The 17,480-nt window shown below is 35.6% G+C and overlaps 1 protein-coding gene across 1 annotated transcript; it reads right to left on the bottom strand.

The window, feature by feature from the left end:
• Positions 1 to 357: 357 nt before the first annotated feature.
• On the bottom strand, positions 358 to 16,883 carry rpap2 (RNA polymerase II associated protein 2). The gene is made up of 12 exons (XM_028472683.1): positions 16,815 to 16,883; positions 15,713 to 15,761; positions 14,230 to 14,344; positions 14,055 to 14,153; positions 13,894 to 13,959; positions 13,034 to 13,122; positions 12,902 to 12,937; positions 11,012 to 11,708; positions 10,263 to 10,354; positions 8,517 to 8,597; positions 5,850 to 5,918; positions 358 to 1,137 (listed from the first exon to the last, which is right to left on the bottom strand). The coding sequence occupies exons 1-12, from the start codon at positions 16,870 to 16,872 to the stop codon at positions 993 to 995; spliced, it is 1,596 nt and encodes a 531-aa protein (XP_028328484.1). The 5' UTR covers positions 16,873 to 16,883; the 3' UTR covers positions 358 to 992.
• Positions 16,884 to 17,480: the final 597 nt, after the last annotated feature.

Here is a 17,480-nt window from a genome sequence, read left to right as displayed (position 1 = left end):
AAATGACAGAATAATATACCAAAGGACAAAAACTGCCAAAAAAAATTACACAAAATGACAACAGAAATATACAACAAAAAACACATATAAAATAACTAAAATAAATATGAAAAAACGACAACAAAAATATACAGAAATGACCAAAAACAACGAGATAAATATACAAAAAAATAATAAAAATGCACAAAATGACTCCAAAGACACACAAACTCTGTTGTTTCCCGTGTCATGCTCTGATCAGTCATCATTCTAAAGGTTGGCATGAAAATTGATCATGTGACCCTCAGATCAATCACGTTTGTGGCCCTCGCTGTGATAACAGTTGCTAATCTTTGATCAGTAAAAACAGTTTCCACACATATTTACAGATTTATTACATTTGATTCTGTGAATTTCTCATTATTGGACTGAGGCAGACTTCTGTGCAGGATCAATAACACACAGTACTTCCTTCACTCTCAGTCAGATTGAAGTCCAGTGCACATTGGAGCACTTGGTGTCCCTTGATTTTAACGGTTGTGAAAAACGAGAAGCAGCGATCAATCACGTTGACGGCGACGACAGCTCAGACTTTCTATCTGCTGTGCAGCGCACGCCACCTGGTCATAACCAAATATTTTCAGAGCAACACATTGTTCGCATACCCATATAACAAATGACATTATGGCACCATAAACCGTGGTGCAAAGGAAGGAGACGTGCATGTTTTATGACGGCAGCACGGTAATAAGTGGCTCTGGCTCAGTAAAGCTGGGTGTGATTTATATCGTTTAGTAGTTGGTTAAACATCCACGGCTTCAAAACTTGTTTCTAGGATGTGATTTGCTCACATCTCACCACAGATTGTGTACACAGTGCTTCGCTATCCGCTCCCACATCCTAGAGCAGTTTGTGTTGTCACTCAGATCACTGTGTGCAGCAATAACCACACACAACACACCCACACACTTTTAAAACACACAAAATGCAGTGGTTTACAGACACGTGTCACATCAGTGTGTGTGTGATTCAAAGATCTGGACCAGGTGAAGCAGGTCCAGCTCCCGCAGGCCGAGCTCTTCCATTAACGTCTTTAAATATTGAACCGACGCAGACGCCGCCAAAGCTTCTCTCACCACCGGAGACACATCAGACAGCCTGGAAACAGAGGAAGAACGGTTTTATATTTAATAACTGTTACCATTCATTAGGATTTGTGTCAAACTCAAGGCCCGAGGGCCAAATCCAGCCTTTTAGGGCAGGGGTTCTCCACCTTGCGACAATTTGAGCCCATTTTTTACTTATTTTTAACCTTTTTCTGCATCTCCACCAAACTTGTCATTTTCAACCTATTTTTAATTACTTTTTTGCTCCTTTTAATGCATTTTGCTACATTACTCCATTTTCTACCACTTCACCATCACATTTCCGATTTCAAGACATTTTCAGCACTTATAAACCCTTTCTACCTCTTTCCCACCTAATGTCACGTATGTTGACGCATTATTGTCACTCTTTTTACCATATTTCATGCTGATTTTTGCCAATTTAACCACATGCACGATGCCTTTATTTGCCGGTAAAATGCTGTAATTGTTCCAATAATGTATATTCCAATTTCCCCCTTGGATAAATAAAGTACTTCTGATTCTGATTGACACTTTGAACCCTTTTCTTTTTTTTTTTTTTTTACCACTTTTTCTGTTTGCAACTTTTAACCAATTTCTGTGGTTTTTAAAATCCAATTTCACCTCCTTTTACACCATTTTCAGTCACTTTTAACGCATTCCCCATGGAGAAAATATGGTAAGAATAGACGTTCCTGGACAACGGTGGATATTCTTCAGATGAAGAAATAAATAAATGTGGTTATCACAGATTCATAGAACAATGGACCATCATTTTGCTGACTATATGGTCCTGTGTCCACATAACTACATTTGAAAATGTGTTATTTGTCAGTAAATGTTTTTTTGGGGGGGCAATGGGCACAGGGGGACTTCAAAGTGGCCAATCCCCCCCCCCCCCCCAAAAAAAGAGGTTGAGACCCACTGTTAAAATAGCCTGAGGCACTGAATTGATTTTCACTAAATAAAAAAACTTTCTGTTAGATTTATTGTTGAAATGTATCCTAAAGGAACACACGTACACTTACTTTATTAAAATGAAGACGAATAATAAGAACCGTAATGTAAAGAAGAAGTGTTCTACTCCTGTGTCATCTACCTGTCCTGTCAGCATTAGGGTGCACTGCTGGTTAATCTCCGCTTCACCCCCCGGGGTCTAGTGTTGCATCAGGGTGGTGGGGGTGGTGGTGGGGGTCATCCATTATTTAGCCGGCCCCGACAATAGAGGCCAGACGAGCTCCGCAGCTGCCGGGCAGCGGATAGATAAGACCGCACGGCAAATTATTCATGACGGAGAAACAGAGGCACGGAGTGGAACCAACGCAGGTAAACGAGAACAAATGAAATCATAGAACCAACGCTGAGCGCGCACGTGACCAGGAGAACACACAGCAGCGATTGTTCGAACAAAAGCAGATGTCCATCAGTGGAAGACATCACTGATGAACCTTGATTGTGTCGGTTTGCTTTATGAAATCCCTTTAAAGAGCACCTGTAGCAGATATGTGAAAAAATACGTTCACTTTGGGAAGAAAACATGAAAATATGTACATGGTTTGAGTATGATGAATCCATTTTTAATGGGATGCACACTGGCAAACCAATGGTTCCCACTCAAAATCAAGAAATCCAATATGGCCACCAGATGGCCAAAGAATTTAAACATTTGTTACGTTCATTTAAATAATAATCAGATATCTACATCAAAAGTTTGAGCTTTAATAACTGTACGTGTTGGCAAGTGATGCAAAATAAACATCAGATTAATGCTTATACATGCACCAGGATCACAATGGATATAATCTCCCTGAGAAATTCATGAAAACAGATATTTTAATTCATGTTTTGATGGAGATTTAAATCAAATTGTTCACCCTTTAATAAGCATCTCATTTCCATTAACGGTATCTGCTCTACGCGGCTCCGCAGACCTCGCTTTAGGACCCGATACGATTTTTTCTGAAGCGTTTCCATTGAGCACCAACCTGCCAGACTCCACAGATTGCACTTTTCTCCTGCCATTCTCACAAGATCGCCAACAAAAACCAATGGTGGCCAAAAGCTTCCTCTCTGTGCGTGAGTTGATGACTCTAAGTTGTTATGATTCTCTGAACCAATCAGTGTCTGCTTTGTGTCTACGTCACATTGTCAGACCAGGGCTGCTTTTTTTTGGGAACCTCAACAAAGGAGGTACTAAACAAGGCAGCACCAGGTACCACGGAGGAGGTACTTTTTCCCGAGCACAGCCATTTTTGTTATACACAGCTGTGGCTGCAGAGAAATCACAATTTGTGGTGGCCATCTCACTCTGGATGCAATTTACAGTATTTTAAGCTATTTCATTACATTTTGCTAACAGAACCAAAGTTATGGTGAGATTGAAATTGCCAATACGCATGGCGGCCATCTTGGATCTTGCTCTGAGCACAATTTACAATATTTAAAGATATATTATTGAATTTATTGACCTAGAAAACATATAATTGGCCACCAACATCATGTTTCTATGCCAAATAGAACCAAAATTATGACAAATTATCCAACTTGGTAATATGGATGGTGGCCATCTTGGAGGTTTTGATTTTGAGTGGGAACTAGTGGTTTGCCAGCGTGGATTCAGCATACTCCAAACAAAAAAAAAAGAAAACAAAAAACGTACAAATTGTCATGCTTTCTTCTAGAAGTGAATATCTTAGCCTAATATTACGACATATCTGACGGGCTAATGTTATTTAAACTCATTTTCAGAACATGCCACGCACTTTGGTCTCAAAAAATTCTGAAATTTTTACCAATTGTTCCTTAATTATTCAATAGTCACACTGTAAATTTTTTGTTTAATCAGATTAACATTTTTTGGCCAATTCAGTGAAGTGGGGAATTTGTCAATTTTCACACGTCCTTATTTTTCTTCCATGTTCATCTTCCAATATCTCAGGAACTACATCACATAGGAAACTGATATGTGGTACAGTTATATAGCTCCACCTACTCTCTCAGAATATATAAACAGATCTGCTATACATCATATGTGGTGGACATGCCAGCTACTCAAAAGAGTAAAAAAGTCAGTGTGTGTTTGGGTCTGGAACATGTTTGGGCCTTCAGTAAACTACTTAGCATATGTCTCAGCTCCCTGTAATGTGATCAGCTTAGAGCTATGAACATAGACTGTTCACATCATTAATAATTAATCACATACATGCATTGGTTCTTGGGTGACACGCTCTGGAAAAACTAAAAAATATTTATTTTATACTGTTTTGATTGGTCCATAACTGCATGTGTTTTTGTTTATAGAAGTTACTCTTTGTTGGGATATAAAACTATTTTTCTTAACGCGACTTCTTCATTTTTATTTTGGACCCCAACTTTAGGTTATTTCACCACATGTGAATTTTGAAAATCCTTTACATGTGCCTTATAATCGTTTGTTTATTAGTTTTTCCACTAGTAACAGAAAATATATTTTAAAAACCATTGCATTAGAAAAACATTTGATTTTAATGTTTATTATGAACACATTTCTGTCCAAATGGTTGGTTTGATTAACTACAAACTGCTTAAAGAAAATACACCAACAAAACCTTTAGCATTTGATAGAAAGTGGAAAATGTCTTCTTGACACATCCTTAGAGCAGCGCTTCTCAAACTGTGGGGCGTGCCCGAGAACAGCCTTGCCTTTTTATTTTTGTCCGTAAAATGAACTTTATAACTACTGTTCTAAATTATGCAATTACACTTTATATTAAAGTAGAATAGTTAATTTTTCTTTACCTTTTTCAATCAAATTAACATTTTTGAGCCATTTTGTTTGAGAAATACACGACTCAGCACTTTCCTGAGCTTTTAAACAAACTTCCAACATTTCGTCACACACACACGCGCACACGCACATACACACTTAGCGTTTGTCTGCTAAGTCAGCGCCGTCCAGTGAATGAGCCATAAATCAGGACTGGTCGAGCGTCAGGTGAAAGTTTTCCCAGTCTGACCAATTTATGTTTCCTTTGTGTGTGCGTGTCCGTGTGTGTGTGTGTCTGTGTGTTCTGCCTCACGGATCTGTTGGGGGGGGGGGGGGGGGGGAAGGTAGAGATAAGGCCATGAGGCTTTTGTGTGTGTACTCAGACGGGGAGCAGCACGGATCTGTCCATGAACCATGAACTGCCAGCAACACACGCGTACGCATACGCGCACACACACACACACACACCCATGCACACACGGACACGCAGGCACGCACACACGCAGCTACATGATACGGCCACTGGCTGCACTCAGTTTAACTTTGTGTGACCCCCAAAGTAAACACACAAAAAATGACTGAAAAATAAATATGATGAGAAAATTACATACAAAATAATAATTCAAACAAACACAAAAACTACTCCAAAACACATTAGATGAGAAACAAACAAAAAATTAAAAAAAATATAATAAATAAGAGACAAAATTACAAAAATTACAATAAATGAAAGAAAATACACAACAACAAAAAAGTTGGCCATCTTTGATTTAGAGCCTCTATCTCTTGTAATTGAGGGTGAATTTAATAAAAATCATCTGTTTTATTTATTTAATTATTGTTTTTAGTGTGTGCATTCCTCGTACAAAAACACAAACCTGGTAACTTGATATGTGAATAACTTCTCACACATACAGTATATTTCAGCCAAAAGGTTTTCACATCAGTTTAACGATACGTTCACCAACTGAACTGAGTTTGTGTGAGAGTAAACTTACAGGTGCAGAAGAACAACAGATATCAGGGTCCACTCTGGAGATCTGTGGATAATGTTTGTGTTTGTGAGTCTGTGAAACAACAACAACAACAACAACACAGGTTAGACAGAGATTAGCAATGACAGCAACCTGATTCATAAAGAAACCAAAACTATCTTTAAAACAAACCAAAACACTTTGACACAATTCTGGAAAGATGTCCAAACTTATTCCTAGACGCTACAGTCCCGCATGTTTGAGATATCGCCAACGGTTAAAATGACACCCTTTTCCGTGTAATGAGTGATGATGTAGGCTTAGGTAGCATGCAGCACTGCAGTCCTCTAGGACACAGTTTGTTACTTAATGTTACAAATGAAAAGTGTTTCATCAGACAGGACGTCACAATTAGTGCCGTTAAAGCTAAAGTCGGCATCAATCCTACAGCGTGTTGAGACCCGGTACATTCAGAGGATTGAAATGTAAAAATATAAATGTAAATTGTATCACAGATGGACAACTTTTATCAAATAATGTGATTGTATCCGGTCTTACGGTCACATTATCAACGCATTCATGTGAACATTGAATAATGACTAATCTGAGCATTAATACAGAAAACAAGAGTTTTATCTGTGTTTCTGTCAATTTGTATATTTTTCTAATATTTATTTGAAGTAGTTTTGTGTATTGTCTTTTATCATTGTGTGTTTTTCTGTAATTTTGTGTATTTTTTTTATATTGTGTTTTTCTGTGATTTAGCTTTTTGCTTTTTTTTAGTAACATTTTGTATGTTTTTTTGGAGTGTTTTTACATTGTTTTGTGTGGTTTTTTTTTATCATTTTGTGTGTTCTTCTGTAGTTTTATGTAATTATGCAGTGGTAATTTTGTGTATTTTTTTTATTGTGTTTTTCTGTGATTTAGCTTTTTGCTTTTTTTAGTAGCATTTTGTATGTTTTTTTGGAGTGTTTTTACATTTTTTTTTATCCTTTTGTGTGTTCTTCTGTAGTTTTATGTAATTATGCAGTGGTAATTTTGTGTATTTTTTTTAATCCTGTGGATTTCTGAGATTTGGTTTTTTAGAGTCATTTTCTGTATTTTAATGTAATTTTCAGGGGGTTAGTGGTTTTGAGCATTTTTTCATATCCTTGACTATATGTATGTTTATGGAGTCACTCCATGCATTAATATGCAATTTTAAATGTGTTTTAAATTTCGTGTGAGTAATTTTGTGTATTTTTGAGCTAATTTTGTTGTTTTTTTTTTTGGAGTCATTTTGTGTATTTTCGGTTGTCATTTTGTATACTGTTCTGTTATTTTTGTGTGCGTGTTTTTTTTTTTTAAAGTAATTTTGTGTATTTTTTACGTTTACTTTGGTGCTGCTGAAAAAGCCACTTCAAGCTTCATCTAAAGACTTGTAACAGTTTTGTAATGAGCCGTTAACGCTTTATTTAAATGATTCTTTGGGGCTCCTGTTGTGCAACAACCCCCTCATAATGAAATATGCAGAGGCCACAGCGGTGATGAATGCCCGTGTGACAGCACTGTGTATGAGCTGTGGTTTGAGGGAGAGAATTCCTGGAAGCAGGAGGTGTTTCACTGCTGCCTCAAACGCTTTTAAGTCACAGACTCACTGATTTATAAGAAAAGGAGAAAACATCAGAAGCTGCCAGGGAACATAGACCAGGAAATGCTGACTTCTGGAACAACATTTAGACTCTGCTGGACTGGCAGCCTCAGAGGCAGTAGAAAACAACTTTATTCACATGTCTGCCTGTAGGTGGCAGCAGAGTTAATCAAATACCATAGTTTTAGTTTACACCAGTTAACCCAGGGGCCACTTTTATTACAGCGGGGCCAGAAAAACACTTGATAAATTGCATGTTTTCCTCTCATTTTGTGTGTTTTTGGAGTCATTTTGTTTTTTTACAGCCCTATTTTTTGTAGTTTTGTGTATTTTGGTTGTCATTTCGTATATTTAACTCGCATTTTGTGTATTATTGTTTTTATTATGTGTATTTTTGTTGACAAATTGTATGTTTGCTTCTCATTTTCTGGGTTTTTGGAGTCATTTTCTGTTTTTATCGTTTTGTGTGTTTTGGTTATTTTGTATATTTCTGTTTTTATTATGTGTATTTTCTGTCCTTTTGAAGATTTTGTCATTGCGTGCATTTTTGTTGACAAATTGAACCTTTTTCTCTCATTTTGTGTTTTTGTCGTCCTATTTTTTGTTGTTTTTGGAGTTATTTTGTGTTTTTATTGCCCTATATTTAGTTGTTTTGTGTGTTTTAGTTGTCATTTGATATATTTTTGTTGAAAAAAGTGTACGTTTTCCTCTCATTTTGTGTGTTTTTGTTGCTATTATGTGAATTTCTTTGTCATTTTTTGTGTTTTTGGAGTTGATTTGTTCTTTTACTTTGAAGGCTGCGTGTGGCCCATGTCTGAGTAAACCAAAACAACTATTTTGCTCCATGTTCCATTTGCAGATTTATTCTTAAATAACACATTATTTACCAACGAATCACATGTAGTTTGTAGTTCTTTGCCCCTACAAATCATTGAATAACTTGATGAGATGAGCTATGAGACATGCAGAACAGCCACCCTCTAGGACCAAAGCTGAGGATCAATAAATAGTACGATGCAGTCATGAACCAAAAATGAAAGTAAATAAATGATGATTCTGACCTGAATGTCCTGACCAGGTTGTTGAGGTGGGAGGAGACGTCGCTCATGGCAAGGCTCAGTGGTCCCACAATGTTTCTGAGGCTGCACAGAGAACATTATTATTACTCTTTTATTATATCTACAAAACCAAACAGTAAGAATGTAACGATTCATTCAACTCCCGATACGATACTAGGCTCACGATACGATTCTCTCGCGATTTATTTTACAAAATGGGACTGTAGACAAATGATGATTGAAAAATATTCCTTCATTTTTTTTTGGGAAAAAAAATAGAAAATACTGTACTATTTCCCTTTTATTTTTCATTGTCAAAAAAATCCCTTGATAAACTATTCAAAACAATGCAATTTAACTAAAAATAATTCTTGAATGAAATAAATAAAGGAATAATACAAATGAAGAAGAAGCCTATTAATTTAAATTCTGGTTCTATAGTAAACAATGCAAAACTGCATAATAGTTCTTTTTCTTTTTAAAAGTGCAACTGAAAATGTATTTTGTGCCTTAACAATTGGACTTAAAAAAAAAAAAAAAACAGCCAGCACTGTATTTATGTCAGATATTTGTTTGGACCAGCAGAGGGCGCTGGTAACCCAGTGGTCGGTTGGCATGCAGCTATTCTGTGCAGTGAAGAAGAGATGCTATGCCATCAGACTGAGCTAATAGAAAAACGTGACTTTTTACAGATATTCACGTAATATTACAAATATTCTTTCGGTGCTACAGGGGTGAGGAATCATTTATGAACATGTTTAACAGTAGAAGGCAGCCAGAAAGAAAGTAGTAGCAGATTCCGCCCGCCGCCTCAGCATTTGGACAAGAGAAGGATAAATATATAGCGCCCTCTGCTGTTTAAAAAAAGTACTGCGATTCAATTTTCAGAAACCTATGAATCGATTTTTAACTGCCTTACGATTAATCGTTACATCCCTAACAAACAGCGGTGAAGAATTATCTTAAACAGCTTTAAAAAAACAAAAAAAAAACACCATTAAATTATTTATGTTTAAAATGACCAAAATAAAGCATTTTGATGTAAATCACAATATAAACCTATGGAAATATAATATATTATATAATTTCTAATTATTCTGACAGCTGCAGGAGATTTTGTTTTGTAAAAGGTTGAATTTGCTGCTTGAAAGTTTGTTTGAAATCTTTTACATGTTTTTTTTATTACACGCAAATTGATTTATTGATCTATGAGGCTTACACTTTGTCTTTATCGGATAGAAAATCATTATCTCCAGCGGCTTTAAAGACTTCCTGGAAGAAGAAAAAAAGTATATTCTATAAAATAATGACAACTACATTTAGTAAAGAATTAGATCAGAGGTTTCCAACATTTTTTAGATCGTGACCCCATTTTGATATCAAGAAATACAGGTGACCCCAAAGACTTTTTTCCTAGAATTAGTTTTTGACTAAGTTTGTTATACTGTATTACAAACACAGAGTTGCCAGTATTAGTAACAAGTTATGCCAGGTCAGATATTTTTAAACTGCACTATATTATTATTATTGAATAATTTGTAAAATAATATTAATTAAAAAAATACATTTTTAATCAATAATTTTTTATCAATTACTAGACATTTCGGGCTACCCTATTTTAACTCCAGGGGACCCCAAGGTTAAAAAAAAAAAAAAAAAAACTGAATTAGAAAAAGGTTAGGGTTAGCAAAAGCACTTGAGGTGTGTTTATAGAAGAGAAGAAAAGATGTTTGTTAAAGGTGTACACACCAGCTGCTGAGTTTATCCACTACGATGCGTTTCTGGATCACATGCTGGTCCTTGGAGTCCTGCGGTGGCAGAGAGGAGACCCTGGTGCTCACCTGGTTCAGGAAACACGTGTCAGAGACAAGTAGTCGGCTTCTGAAACGATGGCCCTGCATAGGCCTGGGTAATTTATCCAGATTTCTGTTTTGGCCTCTAACAATATATTTTTTTATTTTATAGTGTATTTTGTATTAAAATACTTATTTTAGGAGTCGCTGCTTCTCAAGGCATCATGAAAAAAACAGTTAGATGGATTACTGAGTGCTTCCTCAACCCAAAATCTTGATATTTTTTTAATTCAAATAGAGTCAGACCAGAAAAACTATTCTGGGTTAAATTTGCTGATGAAAAATGCCACACAGGCTCATTTATTATCAAACAGCTGCACAATACGTGCCACTTTTGGCTTTTTTTCCCCTCTGGTGGACAGCACGTGTGAGTGAGTTCTGTAGTGTGGATGTTTAGGGGAAGGTCTGGGTTAAGACACACTCAGAAATCCATCTGACTGAGCTTTACATGCTGTTCTGAAAAATAACGAAAGCAGCAACTCCTAAAACGTGTATTTTAATACAAAAATAAGCTATTAAAATAAAATATATATATATACATATAACAATATAGGCGATATTGTAATTTTCTATATCGCCAAAATAAAAAACTGGATCTATCTTGAATCTCGATATATTGCCCAGCCCTAGCCCTGCTCCTCTCACCTGGTCTCCAGCCTGGTCCTCTGGTAGAACCCACGTCCCTTTATAGAACTCCTGCACCCTCAGCTCCAGCTGCTCCGCCTCCTTCTGCAGGGTCAGGTAGTCTGGAACAGAGGCAGACGCCCTTTTCTTCTCTATCACTTCGTTTGACAGGTCGTCTTCATCCAACTCTTCCTCTTCTGTCCCTGTGTCGATGGAGTTCAGCGTCTGCTCAGTGCCGTGCAGGAACCTCCTGGTCTCAGGGGTGCACCACTCCTTTAAGGTGGTCCTCAGGTAGTGGAGGAGGTTGTCCCTCACTGAGCGTGTGTGTTTGTTCAGCAGGTTTCTAAGGCCTGCAGCTCCTCTCCTGCTCACACTCACTTGTGTGATGCCCAGGTCACACACACTCATCTGTAGAGAGAGATTTTCTGCTCTGGACTCGTCTTCAGGTTCAAGATGGAGTCTCTGCTGCTGTGACTCAGACTCCACCTCTGCCTCCTCCTTCCTCTGCTGATCTCGCTCAGGTTGGATTTCTCCTTCAGGACGTTCCACTTGCTCTACTTTGACGTCCTCGTCCCAGTGCACCCCGTGTCTCACACTGGAGATAAAGTCCTGCTCCGTTTCGTCCTCGCTCACGTCGTCTCCTGCAGGTTCTGAGGTCTGGATCTCCATGATGTCCGCGCTTTTCTCCTTCAGCTGCACCTCCTCCCCAGACCTCCCACTACACACACCAGGGTTGGAGTCGATCACAATTACATCTTCAATTACAACCCAATTACCCAAAATATATGAAAACTAGGGGTGGTGAAAAAAAATTGATTCACATAAGAATCGCGATTCTAATCATCCATCATTCTGAATCCATTCATAAACTTAAAACATTTATTTAAAAAAAAAAATGTATATATATAGTATATATATTTTTTAGGCCTTAAAAAGTAATAAACTGCCTTAAATTTAGATCAGATATGTCTTAAATGTGCTTTACTGTGACTGTACAATGATATTTTTGAAATATCAAAAAAAAAAAAAAAAAAACAGTTACATTGTTGTGTATTTAGCCTAAGCTTTTATTTAGGCAATTTTATTTATTAACAGAAGCTTTATTTTTTTGAATGCCTTTACATATTCTGGTAGTCACTGAGAATTACTAAAAAAAAATAGTTTCTATTTTGAAAAATCACACAAAACACCAATTTGTGTTTCTGGAAGAAAGGGCTTTTATTTAGGCAATTTTATTTATGTAAGTTATTTCTTGTACAGTAAATAAGTTTTTATTTGTTATCTTATACAAACTATATTGTTTTGATGCCATAATTTGCCATCAGTCTGCCCCAGGGCAGCTGTGGCTACAATAGTAGTTTACCACCACTAAGTGTGGTGTGAAAGAATAATCCCTTAATTCTGTAAAGCGACTTTGAGTGTCTATGATAAAGCTCTACATAAAATTGATGAATTATTATTAATATTATTATTATTATTATTAACACACTGCGCATTGTATCAATTTTGACTCGAATCGTGAGACACCAAAGATTCACATCCCTAATGAAAACAGAATAGTTATCACTCTACACATTTCATAACAAACCTAAAGGTTCCTGACGTCCCGCCTTCAAACACAACCTCATTTAACCATCCATGAAAAAGCTACTGGCCCCTCCCACTTTCCTATAGTAACACATACTTGCTACGGACACTGACCTAGTTTAATTAAATCGTAAAGAACAATTTTTGTAGAATTTCTATGAAATTCCATAGAAATTTCTTGTTTTTAACTGCATATATGCCATAATTGTAATTAATTATAAATTACAATTATAATTGATCCCAACCCTGATAGTCACATCCATCACAGTTTCATTAGACAATAGGGAAATATTTAAAAGTGTAAAGGATGAGGGAATAACAGACCTCGATCCTTTGTTCAGCAGCTTGATTTCCTCAGGACTGTTTTTTTGGGGACAGAATGAAAGAATTTGAAGCAGAATTATTGATCATTAATCAACATGTGATTGAGGACAGAGATGGAAACCAAACACTTACGTCTCGTGCTGTCTGAGCCAAAGAGGCGACTTTGGTATTTGCAGCTCAAACTCTTTGGAAGCTTTGTAGCAGAAATTACTACAAAAACACTGAACACACAAGTATAGGACGATTATTATAGAACACACGTCTAAGCTAGCAATACTCGCTAATAAAATACACTAAATCAAAGAAAAAAAGAAACATTTTGAAAAAAAGAAAATTCAAAATGATACCAAAAACCCAAACAACACAAATAAACAAAGTGAGAGAGAAAATAAAGACGGACACGAAAAACAACAAACACGCAAAATAACACAAAACCACTTAATGAGATGAAAAATACACAAAATGACAGTAAAAACAACAAAAACACTTAAAAATGAAAATAAAAATATGATACAAAAAAACAACAAACACAAAAACTAAATCCAAAAAACATGCAAACAACAAACGTATAAAATAACACAAACAAATCTTAATGAGAGAAAAATTTACAAAATGACACCAAAAACACGGGGAAATACACAAAATGACAATATAAATACAGAAAAATAGTACACAATTACATGATACAAAAAACCTGCTAACAACAAACGCACAAAAACATCTTCTGAGAAAAAAATACACAAAATGACAGTAAAACAGACAAAACAACACCAAAAACAACAACAAAAACACTTAAAATAAAAGGAAAATACACAAAATGACGATCAAAACAAAAATACACAAAAACGACAATGATAAAGCTCAGATTAGTGATTATTCTATAACTGCTGACATGAATATGGATCATGTGCCTCTCAGATCAGATATAATCACAGTTTGTGTCACCGCTGTGATTATTTAGTAGTGATAATAATGTGAGTGTAGCAGCTCACCTTACGCTCTGTGATGTCATACACCTTGTTGGTTTTAGTGGAGATCATGTACTGTTGAGTAAGGATCTATAAAAAAAAAAAAGAAGAGTGAGCACGGAGCTGAGAAAACAAGGACACACACACACACGCACACACACACACACACACGAACAAAGTCTGACCTTTCCCAGTTTATTAGGACAAACAGGGTAACCACACAGTCGTGCGATGGATCTTTCCTCCACTACATCTTTGTAGTTTGCAGCTGTGATGAACTGAGCCTGTGGAGAAGTGACAGCATGTTTATTCAAGCTTTGATTGGTCCGTAACCAGACATCAAAGCGCAATGACACCCACACAGTCAACCAGAAAGTGCTCGGCCACGCCCTCTTCCAGCAGACGCTCCACCACCTCCAGAGCTCGTTTCTCCAGCTCCAAATTCTCCATCAGCCTCTCCTTTATTTCCTCCCTCCTAAAAACAGTAAACATTAGACACCCACCCACTTATGGGATCAAATAAGGGTCATAAAGATTTTGCGCGCAATTTTTTTCCCATTTTTGGAGAAATATTAGTGTGTATTTTACCTTTAAGTGTCGTTTTGTCTGTTTTTACTGTCATTTTATGTATTTATTGTTTTTTGTATCATTGAGCATCATTTTTGTTGTCCATGTTTTTAGTATAATTTAAGTTTTTTTCTCTCTAATTGTTTTGTTTTTTGTTGTTTTTGTATTTTTATTGTCATTTTGTGTGTTTCCCTTTTATTTCAAGTGTTTTTGTTGTTTGCTCTGGTTTTTTTGTGTCATTTTGTCTGTTTTTCTCTAAATTTTCAAATAAACCAATCTAATTTCATCTAATTTATTGTCATTGTGTTTTTCAATTGCATTTTTGTGTATTTTACCTTTAATTTAGTGTATTTTTGTAGCCAATATGGATATTTTTCTGTCATTTTGACTGTTTTTGGAGACATTTTGTGCACAAAAAGACAGCTTAGATGTGTGTTCTACTGTATATATAAATAATTGTCCTATACTTGTGTGTGTTCAATGTTTTTCTAATAATTTCTGCTACAAAACTTCCAAAGAGTTTGAGCTACAAAAACCAAAGTCTCCTCTTTGGCTCAGGCAGCACACAGATTTTTATTTTTGCGCACACAAAACTTTATGACCCTAATTTGGTCCCATAGCCATTCCCTGACCAACACAACTGGGCTTTAGTGGCTCTTAAAAGACTTGTAAGATAATTATTGGAATGGATTACTAGAAATTAAATCTATTCCAAATAAAAAGAAATACATTCGACTTATATTTTAATTCATTTATTCATGTTACAGAGTTTCCAAAAGTATCCGCATACACGTTTAAGCCACAGCTGAAATAAAAGTTTTTGATATATATATATTTTTTATTATACAGCTATTTGGGAAACATTTTGTAACATGAACTGAGTAAACATGCATTAAATCAGATTTGGGCAACAGGAGGCCACACATCCCAAAACATATCATTCAAGATGGTAAAAATTACTACTTTTGGAAGAAAAAACAACACCACAACATGCACCAAAAGTACACAAAATGACTCAAAAAATGCACAAAACAACATAAAAATAAACAAAACAATAACAAAAACACACAAAATATAGAAAAAACATACAAAATAATTTCCAGAACATAATACACAGAACAACAACAAAAATGCACCAAACGACAACATAATTACACAAAATGACTCAAAACAATAACAAAAACACAAATGGTTTCCCTAACATAATTTTAAGTTTTCAAAGCCCAAATGTTTATAACATTAACTCAGACAGATTATTACTATCAGTGCTCCTTACCTTCGTGCCTCTCCTTCTGCTGTCATCGTTTTCGTTGGTTTCCCACCACCTACAACACAAACAAACAAGAAAAACAATGACTTTCATTCTATTATATATAAACACTTTTACATTTTGCTTTTAAAATGTATAAGATTTGCTAACAACGTAAGGAAAGTTGTAATATTTATTGTCAAACACAAAATTTTGCAGCTCAGAAGAGATTTCTTTGTGTCCATATGTCATTAGGTTAATGTTTAGTTTGTCGTACTAATGATGATATTTTAATTTTCGATACGATGGCAATATTGCAGCCTTGGTTATTGACCGATACCGAGCCGATATCGGCACAAATCATACATACATACTTTTATGACTTATTTTGTAGTGTGGAATGTTAGAAAAGTATTAATTAAGTTATGTTACACAAACAGAGAACAATAGTCAGCAACAGTAGGGATGAATATAAATATAATATAAACGGAGATTTTACATGCTGTCCGATAAAAGCCAATATTCGTTTTCTGGCCAAGATTCAATATCAATATCGGATTGGGACACTACACAAAAGAACACAATTCTACTCTAAAAATGGCAAAAACATACAAAAATACTCCAAATAACACAAAATGATAAAAATAAAACTCAAAGAAATAGCAAAAACACTCCAGAAACGTACCAAATAACTGAAAAATACACAAAATACAGCAAAAACATACAAAAAGGACAACAAAAATACACATATTTACTCCAAATACACACAAGATGTCTATAAATAAGTGATTGAAAAACATACAAAACAAAAAAAAAAACACAAAAATATAGAAAAATACACACAAGCACCATATTCTACTCCCAAAACACACAATTATATTTCAAATAAATAATTTAAAAAAATGTACAAAAACACAGTCACCAATAATACACAGAAAAGTCAAATCTCAGATTGGTCATTAATCTAAATACTGACATAAATGTTGATAACGTGACCCTCGGATCAGCTATTAACACTTTTTTGTGACCCCTGCTGTAATAAAACTTTTCCGTCTCTGGTCCAGTTTGATTATGACCCGCTAAAGATCAATAAGTGAATGAAAATAAATGTTTCAAGACACAAACAAACCTTTTATAGAGGGTTTTGCGGAGCCTCCTCTCTCCCTCTTCTCTTTAGACTCCATCATGCTGCTTATGTTTTCTAGTACGCTTCCGTTTCCGGTGTTACAATTCAACTGGTGTCCGTTTTAAACGGTGATATACTTCCGGTTGCTTCGTTTAAGTTCTCGACGTTGAAACTCGTCAGTAATTGTTTTATTCGTCACCAACATTGTTTATTATTATTTTTTGGGATCTGTTTTAAAACCGTAGGGCTACATGTGAACTGTATAAATGATATATCACACGCTTTCACAAGCACAGACTGAAGGGCCGCTGGAAGTAATTTTGAACAGGGAGTGCTGTGAATTTATTTTTATTTATTTTTTTGACAAAAAACCTATGACCCTATAGTCCTACTTAAAATAAATTAAAAATAATAATACATGGATTGAGATTCACCACTGTATTGTCATATACACTTCAGTGCACACGGCCAGGGTCTGTAACGCACAGACATTATCCTCAGTGGTCGGGACGGAGCGTCTGTCTGCAGAAACTTCCTGTTGATAGATAGATGAGCAGTGTTGGGAACGTTAATTTAAAAAAGTGGGGTTAGTAATATTACTAATAAACAATATTATTAACAATAAAAAGGTATAATAACAATAATAGTAATAATAATAATAATAATAAT

Source organism: Gouania willdenowi, chromosome 17 (genome assembly GCF_900634775.1).
Source record: "Gouania willdenowi chromosome 17, fGouWil2.1, whole genome shotgun sequence".
NCBI lineage: Eukaryota > Metazoa > Chordata > Actinopteri > Blenniiformes > Gobiesocidae > Gouania > Gouania willdenowi.
Note: the sequence above shows the minus strand (reverse complement) of the source record. Positions and strands in the feature narration are given on the sequence as shown.